Source organism: Dendroctonus ponderosae, unplaced genomic scaffold (genome assembly GCF_020466585.1).
Source record: "Dendroctonus ponderosae isolate FM_Combo_2020 unplaced genomic scaffold, Dpon_F_20191213v2 Dpon_F_20191213_1, whole genome shotgun sequence".
Classification (NCBI taxonomy): domain Eukaryota; kingdom Metazoa; phylum Arthropoda; class Insecta; order Coleoptera; family Curculionidae; genus Dendroctonus; species Dendroctonus ponderosae.
The window spans coordinates 323,290-339,815 of record NW_026017110.1 but is presented as its reverse complement, the minus strand read 5'-3'; the positions used below and the strand labels follow the sequence as shown (position 1 = coordinate 339,815).

Here is a 16,526-nt window from a genome sequence, read left to right as displayed (position 1 = left end):
ATCAAGACGGATTTAAACAACCGCAATTCGCACATAAAATTAAACTTGCTCCTATTGCTGAGCGGGAGGCGTCTGTGCCTGTACAGGGGGCGAAAGTTTCGATATGAAAGCGATAGTGTCTGTAACCAATGATTTGATAAACCGAGGCACATTCGGTCGGCTGGCGAGGTTTTCGCACTTCAGTCTCAACTCGTGGAACATGTTTCTTGTGTACGGATTCCTTCTGGATGTGTAGCGTTGGTACAAAAACTTGTAGTAGATGAACGGGGTCAGGAGGCCGGCCTTGCCACTAAAAAAACATTTCGGTATGCTTCGAAATAACTAAACAAATCACTACTTACGAGAAGGACAAAATCACTGTGTAGGGCATCAGCATGATTTCACTCAATGAAACCAATCTTAAAATGTTAAGCGATTGGAATTCGACCAGCGATATAAGCAATCGACAGCCCCACCATGAATTTTGGCCTAAGGTCTGCAAAACAATCGAGCAATAAAAGTTTGGTAGATAAGTTCTATATTGTTGAGGCGGATTCATTTTTTTACAAACTTCTTGTTGGGTATTTTTGCCTTTAAACGACAGAATTTCCTCACGTCTTTTATTACAGATCGATAAATAGTGCTCCTATTTCGCAATAAGAACGAATTATTTATCAAAAAGTAATCAAGATCTATCACCTAGAGGGTATCCTGTTATGTCGCAGGATACTCTCTAGGTGATAGATCTTGATTACTTTTTGATAAATAATTCGTTCTTATTGCGAAATAGGAGCACTATTTATCGATCTGTAATAAAAGACGTAAGAAAATTCTGTCTTTTAAAGACAAAAATACCCAAAAAGAAGTTTGTAAAAGTTTGGTACTTCGAGCACCAATCGCACTTACATCTAACAGTGTCAATGAATAACTTGAAGCGTGTAGGATGGCGAATAGCACTACTGGTGCCAGAGCCACTGTGAAGAAGTTAAGAAACTTACATTCTAAACGTTGAATGTTTGAAAAAATCAGCAAAAGTAGCAGGTGAAATGTATTTTTCGTTCGTTTTTGAAGTGTATTTAGGTATATCTGAGATGGACTAGCAAAGTTTAGTAGTTATTTTTCCATAAGCCGGTTCCTAACTCCTATGTCGCAAAAAAAAGCATTTATAGAGCTTGCTCTGGAACCCAAAGTTATCTACATAAAGTTGGACTATTAACCGAATTCGAGCAGAATGGCAATTTATGATCGTTGATAAAAATGTGTAGTGCCTGACTGATATCAGTTAAATTTTCGATTTGAAAAGGATACAAGTCACTGGAGCTACATAGATGAATATCAGCGAGTAGAACAAGTAATGGCCACTATCCTCTAAAATGAGGGCATAGAGAAAAGTCCTTGAAAACTCGACTCTTCCCAAGCGCTGATGCAGCCGCAAGGCGCTGATTGCTGCATTGGCGATGAGGACTTTGTAGTACGCACTTTGTGATTGTCTGAAAACAAACCCTAATACAATACTGACAGTTACTAAATGGATATTAACCGAGGCAAAATTATATATATCACTAAGAATGTGTGCGATAAAATAAAAGCTTTTTGGGTTTACTACCAACGTTTTCCCACTTCTTTCTATTCTTCCCAATTGATTGTTAACAAACAGCGACAGATTTGATGCATTGACTTAAAAATTAAACGCTCTATTAATCCACTAACAAACTGAATACAAGTTTAAACTTTCTAAGTACAGAATACATAGATGTATTTAAACGTGAATATAAATGTTTCTAGCCACCGACTATACCTCGTCAAACAAGACGTAGCTAAATAAGCATGTATTTTGACCCCCATTATTAGATTCATGGCATTGAATCTCGAGTAATTGCTTTATTAATGGCCTATTAATGCATATATTTAGGTGGAAACTGTGCCTAAAACTTACCCGAAAATAGGTATGAAATATCCAATGGAGAAAGCTATTACCAGGATTCGCATAGCCCAAAGCCCACAGTCGATTTTGTGCGCTATAACATGGGCTTTAAGGGCATCGAAGTTGATCCCCCTTTGGGGTTGGGGTTCTGTATCATTTTCGGGGTTCATTATAAAAAATAATTGATTAACAGAAAAAGGACCTCGATCAGAAACTGGTATGAAAAACAATGTTAGTTAAAGCGCCCGGATTTTACAGTGAACAGTTCAACTAGAAATAGGACAGTACTATTTGGCTCCTAAAATGCTGACATACACAAAAAAAAATTGACTTGTCATTTTCGACAGTGCAAACATCTGGTAGCAGTATCGCCAATGTAAAGAAAACTCATACTCTAAAGCATGTCAGTACTTTTTTGAAAACGAAAAAGGCTCATATATTTAGCAGAATCAAAAGCTTGTCATCTACTACGCCCATTCTAATGTGCTTCAAAACATTGACAAAAATTCTTAGAAAAACCATTAGAAACCATAATTACTTTTAATAAAAAATTGTATTGGAATCACTGAACTATTTGCAAGGTTCGACAGTTGTCAAGCTGACATTAGCATTAGGATTATTGGATATTTATAATATTCAAGCTATTTCTGTGTATAGCTGAAAAAACCCAGCAGCCACCATGGTAATTGCTCAATTTTAAATAGTGAACTAAAATGTGCATGTAAAATTACGGCTTCGAACTACTAGACTGCATAATGGCTTTCAGTGGACATGTATTCAGTAGTTAACCCAGTTACAGGGACAAGCCCATTTTACTGCCCTTTAACAGAATATTAATTGTTGCTTTATTTTCCAGGGTAATGAGAGTTCGCTGCCCATGGAACTTTGCTCCAACTGTAAGTAGACTAACTTATGATCAGAATCCAAAAAGTAATCAGTGCAACTCACTTATTGAACAGCAGCAAATATGCCCAAGGAGCTAAACTTGCAACACACATTATCACATATTCATTTACTTCTGTGGTGTCGTTAGTTTACTCTTTAGTTGGAATCGCTGGTTTTGCCAAACTGCACGTTTGCCTTTTTTCTATCAGTCTGATTTTTATTGGAAAAATTCAATGTATGTATTCACTTGATTTAGAAGATACTCAAAGAAGTCACATTAAAAAAGGAAGTATTTACAGTGTCTAAGAATGTAGTTAAAGGCTTCGTGGTCAACTTCAGGACAGGATGGCAAGGGCAAAATCAACCTGCCCATCAAAGAGCGCTTAACACACTCGTAGATGCCCACATTGTTGTTTTTTTTTGCACCAATCGGTCCAATATGCAGGGACAAGGCAGAAATTTATAATTTTTATAATGTACTTATTGTGGCGTTTCCAAATTTTTGTATGATTCACAAAGGAAAAATCGGCGAGTTTTAAACATTTTAGTCGATGCCGACGAAATACGCCGTCTCGGGAAACGTTTCCGGAAGCTCGACTTGGATAACTCTGGAGCCCTCAGCATTGACGAGTTTATGTCTTTGCCAGAGTTGCAGCAAAATCCTTTGGTTCAACGTGTCATCGATATTTTTGATGCTGATGGCAATGGGGAAGTCGACTTCAAAGGTATGCTTGAATGTAGTTGGAGGCGCTTAACATCCACCTTCACTTTCTCAATCTTGCCGTGTTATTTCTAGAATTCATACAAGGCGTTTCGCAGTTCAGCGTTAAGGGCGATAAATTGTCCAAACTGAGATTTGCATTTCGCATTTACGATATGGATAATGATGGATACATCTCCAATGGAGAACTGTTTCAGGTAAAGAAACCTAAACACTCATGGRKTTTTCGGGTTTYTAGGCCGTYCTTCGGTAGAATTTGTTCCTGACGTTTCGCAAGCACGCGTGGCTTGCATCTTCAGAAGTGCGCAACACCTGTTGTGGYTTCAATTTGACGTAAAGACGTACGAGGTGTCTCAACCACGCTTTGCATTACCAAATTTTCTTTATTTTCGYCTGGAAGTTTGTTTTTCTTTACGWTAGCAAAACTCCCGTAAGCTACAAGGTTGTCTTTCAGACGCCTAAACCTAGWTCTACCAGGTTGTCRCCTTTCTGGATATTTATTTAAATACATTTCTTCAGCTTTCGCTTCATTTCGACGACCGAGAATAAAACACTCCAACATACCGTATTTTTCATAATTTGAAAATTGATTCAGTTTGAAACACACAATTAATTACAAACACTTGACACTGACAGTAGATTCTACTTTGACAGTTACCTAGGTAATTAAAACAGACAACGAACGTCACTATGGGGAAATTGAAGAGAAATATCAATGCCTACTACCATCAATTCTTAATTTTGTTAATTTTAATTATTTATCTTGGCCGAACATAAACATCTTATACATGGTTGAAGAGCATATTTAAAGGGGAATTTAAAAATGCAGAAATTCAATATGGCGCCCATAAGAAAAACAAAAGTTGACTTCGGCCCCATTGAACATAGTGGGCCTAGATTATTTTTTACTCTATTTTCAAATTCACGCTCATTTCTTACCCCCACCCTGAAAAGTTCGTTATTGTATCTTTTATAATAAACACGATATAAAGGATTTTATAAAACGCACTTTTTTCCTTTTTCCCTGTATATCCGTTACTATTCCGAGTTCAAAGAAGTTGATGACGGATTATTTATATCAAAATTAATTTCTGGGTTTCAGTCATTTATTGTCTCTATCAATTAAAAAATTAAAATACACCGAAACGTATTTTAATTGATAAATAGAGACAATAAATGACTGAAACCCAGGAATTAATTTTGATTTGGAATTGAAACACAGTCAGGCAAGTATATACAATGAAAGATTATTTATAGGCACCTGAATGCGCAACTTTTTCCCCATTTGGTCCACTCTGTATCTTTAACGGTTTCGAATATCCCTATGTACATAATTTTATACTGGACACACTGTATATTGATATACACTGATCCATCGGAACAGTGTGAGCGTTCAAGCCAACCACTTCTGAAGATGCAAGCCACTCCTGCTTACGAAACGTTGGGAAGAAATTCTACCGAACGACGGCCTAAAAAACCGAAAAAACCATTCGTTTCAAGGAATGGCCTCGAAAGTTTATCTCTTTTGATGAAACCTAAACAGTTCACTGTTTGGTAGACAAGTTGTTTTCAACAAATGTGTTTATTGTGCAGGTCCTGAAAATGATGGTAGGAAACAACTTAAAAGACACACAACTGCAACAAATCGTTGACAAGACTATCTTGTTCGCTGATAAGGACGAGGATGGGAAGATCTCCTTTGAGGAGTTTTGCAATGTCGTTGGAAACACCGACATCCACAAGAAAATGGTGGTCGATGTCTAAATTAGGCTCGTTCGCACGGAAAACCTACAATGCAGATCCTAACTGTATAGTTAAAATCATTTAGGTTTACGTTTTAATCCCCATCACGTTATATTAATGAGTACCATTCAATTGATTAGGCCACTGTCTAATTAGGGTTTGTTCTAGTCATAACTAAATCGAACTATAAAAGTATATTTATTAAATTCGGTTAATTTCCCTTTAAAATGCATTCAATCTTAAGCAGCGACCTCCTTCGCCACTAGTAGCACGTAGAACAATATAATATCTGCTTACGCGATTACTGTAAAAAATCTATTGTCGTTGCACGAAAAGCTTGTATAGTGTTATTAACATCTATGTATTGATTGAAACGGTTGTTCTTTATAATTCTAGGTGTTGTGTGTTTAGCGCTTGAATAATCTAATATCTATAGAGTTTTGTTGATTGTTTTATATATTTATAGGCAAATTATATTGGCATGGTAGACGGGTGTAAAGCTCTTTCTGATTGCAGAGGGTGAATCAGAAGCTTCTCATAAACTTTACCATGACAATCAAATCGACTTCTAAACAACCTTAAGAAAAATACATCGAAATCGATCGGGATTTGGCTTTGATGTATATTTTTTCGTATTTAGCGGTTCATTTGATTAATAGTTTTACTACATGAGTTAATTAATTAAGGTGGTATCATATAAAGATCTATTTAATCACTCGCTACTGATAGTTGGACGTTTTCTTTGAATGTTAGTGTTAACTCTAATGCGTGGTTATATTATATGTCGGTATATGAATAAATATTATTTACCTCTCAAGATTTCGCCATTTATTTCGACTAAGCTCAACATCATGCGGTTTTAATTTCGTTCAGAATTTGAATAAGTTTGTCATTGATGATTTGGCCATCAATCTTTCGCGCCAAGGTTTCAAAGTCCGCCGTTTCTATTTCTTGGCATGGATCCGTTTTCCGGCCAACCAATCTAGCGCAGTAAAATGGGGCCATTAATCGCTCACACAGAGCAGCAATGCCGCAAAACGTGCGAAAATCCACACAATCTTGGTCATTCCAGTCAATGAGGCTGCGAAATCGGCTGGCCTCTTCCTGCCTCATTGGTCGACCCATCAGCAAATCCAAGGCATCCTGCAGTCGGTGTCCTGGCAGTTTTCTTCCAATTGCAGTTCCCTCAATTTTGAACCTGTTAAAGACACAATTGAAGAGCAATTTTCTTTTGGACGACACATTTACGTGCTCTTGGACGTACTGTAAAGGGGTCATTGTTAATAGGGATCGACTGCTCATGGGCAGTTCGAATCGGGCACTGGACCTGGTAAAGGTCCTGGGCAACGACATCCATAAGTCGGAGTTTAGCTTGGCAACTTTGAGCTCTTTTTGAAGATCACGCAGTTCCTGGCAGACGGGTTTGTCCCTGGCAGCTGATTTTAGAGCTTCTTCTAGGGCTTGTCTTCTATTGGGGTTCAACTCGCTATCTACCGTTTCTTCATCTAACTCCCTCCTGATTTGCATCAAAATTTCCGCGTCCAAAAACGAGTTAACGTCTATGGACCAGTGGGAAGCCAACATGGAGTTTCTACCGGCGACTTCTACTTTTTGCGAGGGGTTGATGGGGACTATGGAAGTTCGGGCACTTCGGTCCGGCGAATCCACTCCGATAGCTGCTACTTGCGTTTCCGGGTCTGTGGACAGCTGAAAAGCTGGAGGGCCTCGCAAAGAATTTTTCTTCTTTCGTCTTTTTCCCCTTCGTTTTACCTCCTCTTCTTCACTGGCCGTTTCACTGCGCTCCTCCCTGTTGGCTTGATTTTCGCCCCTTTGGGGCTTAATTCCCATGAGGTTTATTGCGCAAAATGCGGCCGCAGTTTTCACTTTTCTTGGCGATTGTCCAGCAGAGTCGCGATTGTCCTCCAAGCTAATGGCTCTAGCAGGAACATGTTGTATGCGGATTAAGGGCGCTTCGTTCAGAAATCCACTGTAGGGAATAGTTTCGTGACTATGCGACCTTCTGAGGTCTAAAACCAGTTGGGGCTTGCGATGCTCTGGCGTGAAGCACCTCCTGGAACCGGAAGCGTGGGTTGCAGCACTCGCCAATGTAGGTGCAGGCGTTAGCGGGCGCGAGTCTGTATCAGTATATCTCCTGAAGAGTTCCTCCGGAACACTTTCCACCTGTGGAGGCGTTCCGTCTTGCCCACAGTTGAACGGCTGCAGGTTAGCCCTAATTGCTGCCATCTCTTCCGCAAGTAACGAGTGGTTCTTGTCCTCATTTGCCCAGTTTTCCTTCGCTTTGAGGAACAGTTCCTTGGTGTCTTTGTCCATGGGGTGATTGCATAGCAAGGAGCATCCAAGGGCGTATGGGTTATACAGCCCAGCGTACGGCTTCAAAGTGAACGGTGCAGGCTTGACTACAGCCCGCAATTGCACATTCTTCTGCGTCTTGTTTTGATAAATCGTTTTTATGGGGCTTGCGGTTAAACCGGTTCTACTTGTTTGCTTCATGATGGCCACAAACCACTGCAGACTTCCATTCGAAGCACCATGGGGACGACTTATCGATTATACAGGGCCATGCCAGTATTATCGCGCAGTTCTGAAAAAGGGTTTTGAGAAGGTGAAAGTTAACTGAGCAATAAAAAGCGCCTTTTTAAAGGAACTTCGTATTTTCTTAGCCACATTACATACAAATATAATAACACTTTAATAAACTGAAACTGTTTCAAAAAAGGGTTTTGTTATTACTGGGTTCCTCTGAACGGCTCACATTAGCTATCTCCTTTTATTTTCTGAACTCCTTCTAGTAAGTGGAATTAAGGAAAACCTACAAACAACATTTTCCTACAAAGACAAATACTAAACACTGGAAATTCAATCAAAATGCTCAAATTACACCAGCACGAATTGTATTTAAAAAAACTGATAAAAAAGCTTCCTGATATTCTGTTCTAAATTAATTTAGACGGCTTCTGCGATATGATAAAGGATATTGTTTCTCCCTCGACTGGCTGCGCTCATGCGACCGCTCCCTGCTACTCGAAAATTGCGGCGATATTTCCTGAAAAAATCAAATTGAGTCAACATTTCAAAGATGAAGCTTCCCGCTCTCACTCTTATGTCTCTGGTTTCTCGCATCTCAGCTTTCCTATGGTGTTTCTCTCGGAGGGGTGGAGCTGATATTTCGATTTTTTCTCCATTTTGATGAGACAGTAACTTGGCTGAAAGACAATTATATTTAAATTGCGTTTTTATCTGGCGCATAATAAACTAAAAAATAAAAAAGTTTTTTTAAATAAACAAATTAAAATACTTGAGTGCACAAATGCACTCTTTCAACTAACACTTACCTTTCTCTTCTTCACGTCTGCGTTTTGCGAGCTCCAGTTGAAGGCTTTCCTCTAGACGATCCTAAAAAAGCGTTCGCTTCATATGAAATATCCAAGCAATGATGAACGCGCAATGCAAATAAAAGCTTTTGTGCAATATACAAATAAATGCGAAATAAATGTCTTGAAAACACAATTTAACTGTTAAGATTTGATTGGAATTCGCATGATTGGCAATGACCAAAAGCAACCCAACAATAGAATAAATAGATAAGTTTAAGTGGGGCGCAATTTGGTTGGCTAAATCTTTCAGAAATTTCAGATTTATCGTTGGTTCAACTAGAAGAATATTCTCAGACAACCTTTAATGCATTAGTTAAAATAGAAACTATGTATTGTTCACCCATTTTTTATTAAAACTAAAAATAAACTGAATAATCAAGTACAGCGTAAAATGTAATACAAATCAATAAAGGTAATTCTAAAGGTGCTTAGATTGACAACTTATACAGTGTTAGTTAATGCGTGGGATACTAGCTGACACATACCCGTTTCCGATTGAGTTTTCGATCTTTTTTCAGCTCTTTGTCCTCTTCGCTCAGCTTCTCCCGTCGCTTGCTCGCCGATCGCTCTTTCTTTTCGATTTTTTCTGGATAATCAAGCAGTTGACCGGCAGCAACTTTCCGCTCACCATATTTGGCAGCCTGGAAATAAATAAAATCATACAATTCGGTGCAAATAGAAAACTAGATACACAGTTAATATACTGAGCAATTCCAATTCTATTGTTTTGCAATTGATCAAGTGAGTGTAATCTGAAATTCTTTGCAGTTATCAACCAAACAGGTTGCATTTTCCTACAAGCATTGCCACACCGTAGGTATAGACAATTTTATGGGTTGAATATAGATTTTTAATTATTTAAACTGTTCAATTAATACATGAATTGGATATTACCTTTGGAAGTCTGGTCAACCTTGCAAGGCCAAACACATAAACGGGATCGCAACAATTAAGTTTTTTTTTAACAAAAAGTCGTTGGAAAGCACCTGCAAAAACCTTATTCAAAAACTATACTTACCTTGGAAGCGTGCCATATTGAGACACTCAGTGGTGGAAGATTGGGCTGACTGATCCAACACACTTTAAAAGAAACAATGCAAGCCCGAGCAATCGCTGCCGAATTTAAAACCGTATGACAAAGACACTTCCAAGCGCCCCTCGGTAGCCCCGAAATCGGCTTCCAGTTGATTTTCATTCCTTAGCGCGAGACATGGAAATGTTTTCCATCGAATCGCGAAGCACTACTTCTCTTCTTTTTCGTTAAATTTGTGACTTTTGCAGTTGGTTTTAAGATTTTCTTTGTAAGCCGCAATGGGTTTTAATCAGCTCGGATCATTTTTCTTCAAGCAGTTTCCTTTCTTAAACGTTATTGAGCTCTGGCGAAATATGGGATCTTTCAATATTAGAGCGAGTTCATGTTCTTCATTCAGAAACATGTTCTTCCGTCTATGCTTTTAACTCTTGAGTTCCGTCTCTGAGTGCGGGTCAATAGAGTAATTATATCTTGATGGATGGATGGATGGATGAACATCATCGTTTCTACATTGTTCAACTACTGGTTAAACTAATATCCTGGTTCCTTCTTCAGTCAGCCTTCGTTCTTAGGTTTTGCGTCTGCCATTTATTCCTAGGCTAGTCTTGTCTTATCGTTCAAAAATTGGAGTTTGCAATATTTGAGATGTGCGGTTTGGCTTCTAGTTGTCCTCACGTTCATTACTACTTATTGAGTGGTTAGCAGCCCAATCTCCCGGATTGAATCTGAAACGTGTACCGATGCTACCTTTTTCCGATACTAACCTTGGCGGACCCAACATCCACTTTTCTTCTTTTAATATCTGAAACAAAACGCAATTTTGTTACAATCCGGCGCCCTCATTGCAGTTTTTTAAGTAACTAACGCCAAAAAGACTCAGCAATTTAAAGTTACCTCTCTCAGGTTCTGGATCGGAGACATGCTTGCTCATTGTTGTTGAAGAACCCGAATTATCCCGCTCACTGATATCTTTATGATAGTAACTACTTCGCTCTTCATAAAATCGATCTTGTCTTTCAATCGAATACCGCTCTTCCTTTGGGCTTACAATTTCAATGTATCTGTCTTCCTATTATGATTAAAATACATTTAAATGAACATATCCACAGAAATGTACTAATGTAAACATACCTTTGGATCGACAGATCTTTTATTTCTGTCTTCCAGTTCTCTATCATCTATGCGGTTTCTCTTCACATCTCTTTCTAATTCAATTAAATTTCGTTTTGCCTCTTCCTTCTTCAAATATTTATCTTTTTGATCTTCCCTAGTGGGCTTGTCTTCGCGTCTTTCCTTATCTCCAGCACTACAACAGCAATAAATTCATTATACTAAATAATGGCAATAGAAAGTGATTTTACTCACATTTGATCTGTACTGCTTGAAGCTGCTCTTTGCAATTTGCCGTCTTCTGAAGATACACGCGCTGGTTTTTTCTCTTGTTGCATGAACACTTTTTCTGCATAAACAATTGGGTTTTAACAACATCGAGCATTTGAGATTAAGCAGATGCCTTACCTTTTGGTTCACCATTATGCCTGTTCAGGTCCTTGCCATTTGCAGCTGGCGCTTCCGGACTGGGTTTTACCACCTAAAACATTTTTTTCTATTTGATACACGATACAAATACAGAGTGAACGCAATAATAAAAAATATTTGAAATTTGTAGATTTATCGATGATTATACCGATAGAAGATATTGATTTCAACTACCTTATCTTTCTCGACAGGAATATGAAAATCCCCTTCCTTCATCATTTGACCGCTGGTCAGTCTTTGCTTTAGTTGCCCTAAGTAGCTAATTGCCAATGTAAATAAGTCTTGTCTATTGTTCTTTTCTTCATCCCTCACTTTTTCTATTCTTTTTTCGAGAAATTGAGCTGCAAACCATAAAATTCCAACTTAGATCAACTCAACGGGTCGAATTTAACTGTAGGTACAGAACAGCGGCTGAACTTACCCAATTTGATCAGTACAGGGAAGAAGGGAATGATTTTTATTAAAATGATCAACGAATTTCTGATTTGTACGTAATCCTTAGACTCCAGGCACGTTACGACCGCCTTGGCTAATTTATAATGCCACTTATGGCAGACATGTCTATAGTTTTCGAATCCCACATTGTCTGAACTATCAGCGGTATGATTGCTCACTCTAAAACAAGATGAATTATGCATTGACGTTTTGTGGACTGCGAGAAAAATAAGTTCAGTATTACTATCAGGAAAAGAACAAATTTACCTATATTTGGTCATAAAACCGGGATAATTAGAACACTCTTTTTCAAAGGTTTCCTTAGATTTGTGCCATTTCATCACGGTTTCCAGCATGGCAAACAAAAATCGGCCGTACCTCAACGCCTCATTTTCAGTGCACGATATTATAGAATAAGTAACATCACAAAACAACTAAAAAATTACTTCTTCATCACGTACATTTAAAGCGGTTTGTGCAAATCCTTACCCTATCATAGCAAAGAAGAGTAGAAAAGTTTTCCGTTTTCAACATGTGGATGGTGTGTACAAATTTTGCGCAATACACCGCGTCGATCTGAGTGAATGTACATCTGGGAAACAGGCAAAGCTGCAAAAATCTGGTTATTGACTCAGTTTTCGCAGACTTTCCGGCTCTTAGCAGAAACCAACTGCTTTTCTCCTGTTTCAATCTGAAAAGGACCTTTTCCACATGCTCGGACTGTTTCTTTTTTTCGTCCATCAGTTTCTCCACTAAGGAAAGATGACGCTCTTGTTCTTTCTTCCCTGAAAATAATACAACTGATTGAGTATTCTTCTCATAGTTAAATTATAAATGCTTAAAATGGAAATAAGCATTTTTCATAATGTTGCTCAAGATGTAACACACGAAAGTTACCTTTAGCTCCAAGACTTTCTACGGCCGAAATTGACTGCTGTTTGGCCTTATTAATAACTTGTTGGTAAATATCTTCGGGTACACACAAGTCGTACATGGTTAACGACCAAAACGTAGCTAAAAACTGAGGACTGATATCTTCCCAGGTTTTTGGAGAATGTAACGGCAACAACGAGCTGTGCACTGGTTGCATTACTTCTTTGACTGCATCATAATATTTCTGAATTTTAATAGAACTGGACATTTTCTTATAGTTTGGATCTGCCTTACGCAGCTGATCGTATTTTTGCTAAAAGTTAAACAAGTCTTTCAGTTTCATTACAGGGCCCATAATTTCATAGGCTAACTCTTACATTTATCGAATGATTGAACATAGGCCTCGCCAAGAAAAAAGCGACTTCTGTGGGTATATGGTAATTTAGCAGCATACACTGAATCGTTGGCAGTTTGTTAATGTACTCTTCCACCGTCAGTGTCGAGCCCAAAAATGTTCCAAATTGCACCAAAGTGTCTTGGCATTGATCGGATAGCTTGCCCACCAACTTAAGATGACTTTTTTGCGTCTCCCTATAAACAACGCAGTAATTCTGTTGAGCCATCAGCAAACACAGCGCTACAGCCAAGTCGTTTTCGTTCATGGCTTCTTTGAGTCGCAGGGATGATCTCTTAGTGTTGCGAATTTGACTGAAGTATCCAGCCTACAAACGAAAGCTTAAAATATTGCAAAAAGCGTTAATGCTCGAATTACCTCTCCTTTCAGCATTTCACCGCCGGACATCGCGTACAACTGCTCCATTGTAGAATCTTCGTTTGGTTCCACTCCAGCCATCTTTTGGACTACTTCTTTCAATATAAACAAATCCAAGCTGGAACATTAAAAGCTAATCTATGAGAGCTAGGAAATGACCGACTAATTACCTTTTTTGGGCTTTCAGCTGATTTGCCACATATTGCAACAATCCCGTTAATTCGATGGAATATTTTTTGTATACAGCTCCAGAGAATACAGATAAGCTTTGCAACCACATCGAAATCGAAGTACTGTCATGTTTGACTCTAAAAGGTCGGGAATTATTTGGTTTAATACCAGTAGATTTGCACGATGATTTACCTTTTCTTATCGGCCAGGCACAGATTTTCAATTACACAATAACCGAGAACATCATATGATAGATTCGTCAAATATTTCAACGAATCGACCACCGGATTTATCAAGTTACTGTAAACCTGAATTTGCAACAGGACATAGTCAAATAAAAATCCTGGTGAACAATGAGTTAATTTTCCAATCAACCGTCCCACTGGCTTTACGTTCTCCTTGCTCACTCGCTTCATTATATTTTTAATTTGCTTCTCGGCATCACCCCGCTTTTTCATCAGTGGCGGATAGGCAGAATACGTATCATTTTTCCATCTAGCATACAGGCAATACCTGAAAGATCCGACATTGAGCAGCTGTGCGAAGAAATGACCAAATAAATCATACCTAATTTGATACGGATAAAACTTGACTAAATTCCAAATCTCTTCAGCAATGCAACAGTTGCAATCCAAATAAGACAGCGATGGCAGTATGGTCTCATCAAGAATGGAAATTATTTCAAAGTATAAACCATCATCTTCACGAGGCGTAAACGCTTTTCCTGCTTCAACACCCATTTCTTGAAGCACTGCCCTAAACAACCTGATGGTTTTACCTGGAAACAAGTAAGCACAAGTAAACACAAATGTGGTTTAAAAGTTATAAATTGTTTACTTAATAGAACCGAGTCATAATGAAGCGACGACCCTAAACAGATCAACATTGGCAATACCGTTTCCTTCAAGTCAGTAAAAGTTAGGGCTGCTTTTGGAGCAAGAGGGTTTGAATAAGGCCGAACCGGCTGACGGTTGATATTGGGGCCCAAAGCACAGTTTCTAAAAAAAATAACTCAAATTATATGCATTCCTTCGAATTCCGATGTTACTTACAAGGAATAGACTGGTTCAATAAGGGCATGCAACAAGTTGCATAGAGATAAAGCTATTGGCTGGAATCCAATGGCAAAGTGTTTCGGTAACAAGTTAATAAGGGTTCTGGCGTTCCCCCAGTCTCCAATAGAAAGCAAAGCTTCACAAAGCCCTGAAAAACGTCTAATAAGTTTCCAAGACCAAAAGATTAGGAGCTTGCTTACGCAGTTTTTCATTTCCAACGAAAAGATCCTCAACAGACTCTGCGTCGTCCTTGTCGTCTTCCTTTTCCTTGTTATTTATCGAGATTATTTGCAATTTGCGAACATATTCCGCCGCATCTTTCAACGCTTTTTCACAATGTTTCTTGATTTCCTTTTCGTCGGGACTCAGCTGGAATATTGCATTAGAATCAACTGCCAACAAGTATAACGATCTCACCTTGGAGTAGATGTGGTCCAAACTTATTAAAGAATGCTGCAGCAAATAAGCAACCAATAGGAAAAATGATGCCGGGATGTCTTCTCCGGTGTTCTTCAGAAAAGCCAATTTGGTAGACAACACCTCGCTTATTATACTGGGATCCTTAATGTATAATTCAATGAGGGGAACAAAAATGTGGGCATCTTTCGTTTTGTTTTCGAAGCTTTCGAGGATTATGTCCAGGACTCTGTTTGGATCCAAATTAAAACATCCTGCCTCAATTAATGTAATGATTAATATTGCTGTTATGGAAAAATGTATTGAGTTTTTTACCGATTAGGGAATGCACTATATCAATAAGGGCAGCTGGGCTAGTGTTTTCATTGAATTCCTTATTCAATTCAGTTTGCAACTTGGCAAATCCTTCGCACTCTTCTCTAAACAAATTGAACTTTCTTTGCTTGTAACTGAAAACATTTTAAGTGTTAAACAGTGAAGTCGATACTGATTGATAAATGACAAACTTACTAGAGTTTAGTTTTGATTTTGATAAACTTTGAGTAAAACGTGCGGTTCTTTAAAATGCCCACTTCTTGTAAAGTTTCAATTTCCAATCTTTCCTTTAGAAGTTTCTCTGAAAGAAACTGAAAGAAAGTTTAAGGTAAGCAACTTTTCCGAACCTGTAAGACGCTCTACTCATACCTTTTCGCAATCTTTAACAATGCTACAAAAGTTCGCGCGATCTTTCGCATCGTCGCTATCAATTTGCGATGTGATTCCATCGGCCACATTTAACACGTCGCAGATTACAGATGCTACATCTGCGTGAATTGACTGGAAATACTTCAAATTTGAGTTTCAAAGCAGTAAAAACTGATCGATCTTACCACAAGCTCTTGCAATGCAAGTATTACAGCCTCCTTTTTCAAAACTCCTTTAATGCCTTTATCAATTAATTGAAGCACATAGCTGGTGATCGTAGGCATTCTGTTCGTATGGTCAAAGATCGAATTATCAGAGTCATTTTTCAGCAAGGTTTCACATGCTCGAATGCTGTAGAAAAAAATTGAACATTAGATTTTCGAAGCAGGTCTATTGGTTAGTTTTATGTAAAACATTTGCGCTTTTGCCTATACAGATCCATTCTGTTTTGATTAAATATTGCATCAAAGTTAATACGCCATGCTTCTGGCTGCTGTGATACAGCCCTAGAGCTGAACTCAACTATAACCGGATGTTGGTGTTTCCAATTTACGGTTTCAATTAACGCTGTGCATAATTTATAGGTAAAATCCAGCAAAGTCTTTTAATAATAAAGAGTGTTTTTTATATAATTTAAACCTTTCATAACCTGAAACTTGCTTTGTTTACTGTTTGGATTGTGTGCGGGTGTAAATTAAGCAAAATAAGCAACTATACTTACAATTCTTGCCGACCACTTTTCTCCCAGTTCTCCCATAAATTGTTTGTGAAAACATCACCCATAATTATGATTTAATAATAAAATTCGCAACGAAATCTTCAGTTGGCGCTTGGCATTTTCCAAAGAAATTTCACAACCAACAGTTGACAGAAGAAATGACACGAATTGGCATCAATCAG

The 16,526-nt window shown here is 38.3% G+C and overlaps 4 protein-coding genes across 5 annotated transcripts in view; 1 reads left to right on the top strand and 3 right to left on the bottom strand.

Moving 5' to 3' along the window:
• The window catches only part of LOC109542596 (Krueppel homolog 2), a 3,363-nt gene extending 1,086 nt beyond the window's left edge, over positions 1-2,277 (bottom strand). Inside the window, exons 1-5 of the mRNA XM_019911883.2 lie at positions 1,916-2,277; positions 1,288-1,469; positions 886-953; positions 342-475; positions 14-289 (exon numbers count right to left, since the gene is read on the bottom strand). Of these exons, the coding sequence (XP_019767442.1) occupies positions 52-289; positions 342-475; positions 886-953; positions 1,288-1,469; positions 1,916-2,073 (780 nt within the window). The 5' untranslated portion in view covers positions 2,074-2,277 and the 3' untranslated portion in view covers positions 14-51. The remainder of the gene's footprint in view (positions 1-13; positions 290-341; positions 476-885; positions 954-1,287; positions 1,470-1,915) is intronic.
• A 200-nt stretch (positions 2,278-2,477) lies between these two features.
• On the top strand, positions 2,478-6,069 carry LOC109542598 (calcineurin subunit B type 2). Its single transcript, XM_019911884.2, has 5 exons — positions 2,478-2,585; positions 2,760-2,799; positions 3,337-3,513; positions 3,585-3,706; positions 5,103-6,069. Exons 1-5 carry the CDS (start codon positions 2,583-2,585, stop codon positions 5,271-5,273), a joined length of 513 nt encoding a protein of 170 aa, XP_019767443.1. The 5' UTR covers positions 2,478-2,582; the 3' UTR covers positions 5,274-6,069.
• Positions 5,703-7,829, bottom strand: LOC109542595. The gene is made up of 2 exons (XM_048660485.1): positions 6,517-7,829; positions 5,703-6,450 (listed from the first exon to the last, which is right to left on the bottom strand). Exons 1-2 carry the CDS (start codon positions 7,761-7,763, stop codon positions 6,102-6,104), a joined length of 1,596 nt encoding a protein of 531 aa, XP_048516442.1. The 5' UTR covers positions 7,764-7,829; the 3' UTR covers positions 5,703-6,101.
• A 76-nt stretch (positions 7,830-7,905) lies between these two features.
• On the bottom strand, positions 7,906-16,503 carry LOC109542593 (THO complex subunit 2). Of its 2 annotated transcripts, XM_019911880.2 has the most exons (29): positions 16,348-16,503; positions 15,812-15,977; positions 15,627-15,758; positions 15,453-15,568; positions 15,258-15,391; positions 14,943-15,196; positions 14,726-14,894; positions 14,523-14,673; positions 14,308-14,468; positions 14,038-14,248; positions 13,663-13,983; positions 13,470-13,607; positions 13,300-13,417; positions 12,905-13,249; positions 12,552-12,840; positions 12,144-12,439; positions 11,922-12,088; positions 11,641-11,834; positions 11,394-11,560; positions 11,199-11,271; positions 11,046-11,139; positions 10,812-10,986; positions 10,575-10,749; positions 10,445-10,482; positions 9,133-9,288; positions 8,606-8,666; positions 8,370-8,476; positions 8,249-8,316; positions 7,906-8,061 (listed from the first exon to the last, which is right to left on the bottom strand). In XM_019911880.2, the coding sequence occupies exons 1-29, from the start codon at positions 16,407-16,409 to the stop codon at positions 8,031-8,033; spliced, it is 4,569 nt and encodes a 1,522-aa protein (XP_019767439.2). In that variant the 5' UTR covers positions 16,410-16,503; the 3' UTR covers positions 7,906-8,030. The 2 variants fall into 2 exon arrangements, with proteins under 2 accessions (XP_019767439.2, XP_019767438.2); XM_019911879.2 differs by lacking the exon at positions 7,906-8,061 and having other exon boundaries at positions 8,148-8,316.
• Positions 16,504-16,526: the final 23 nt, after the last annotated feature.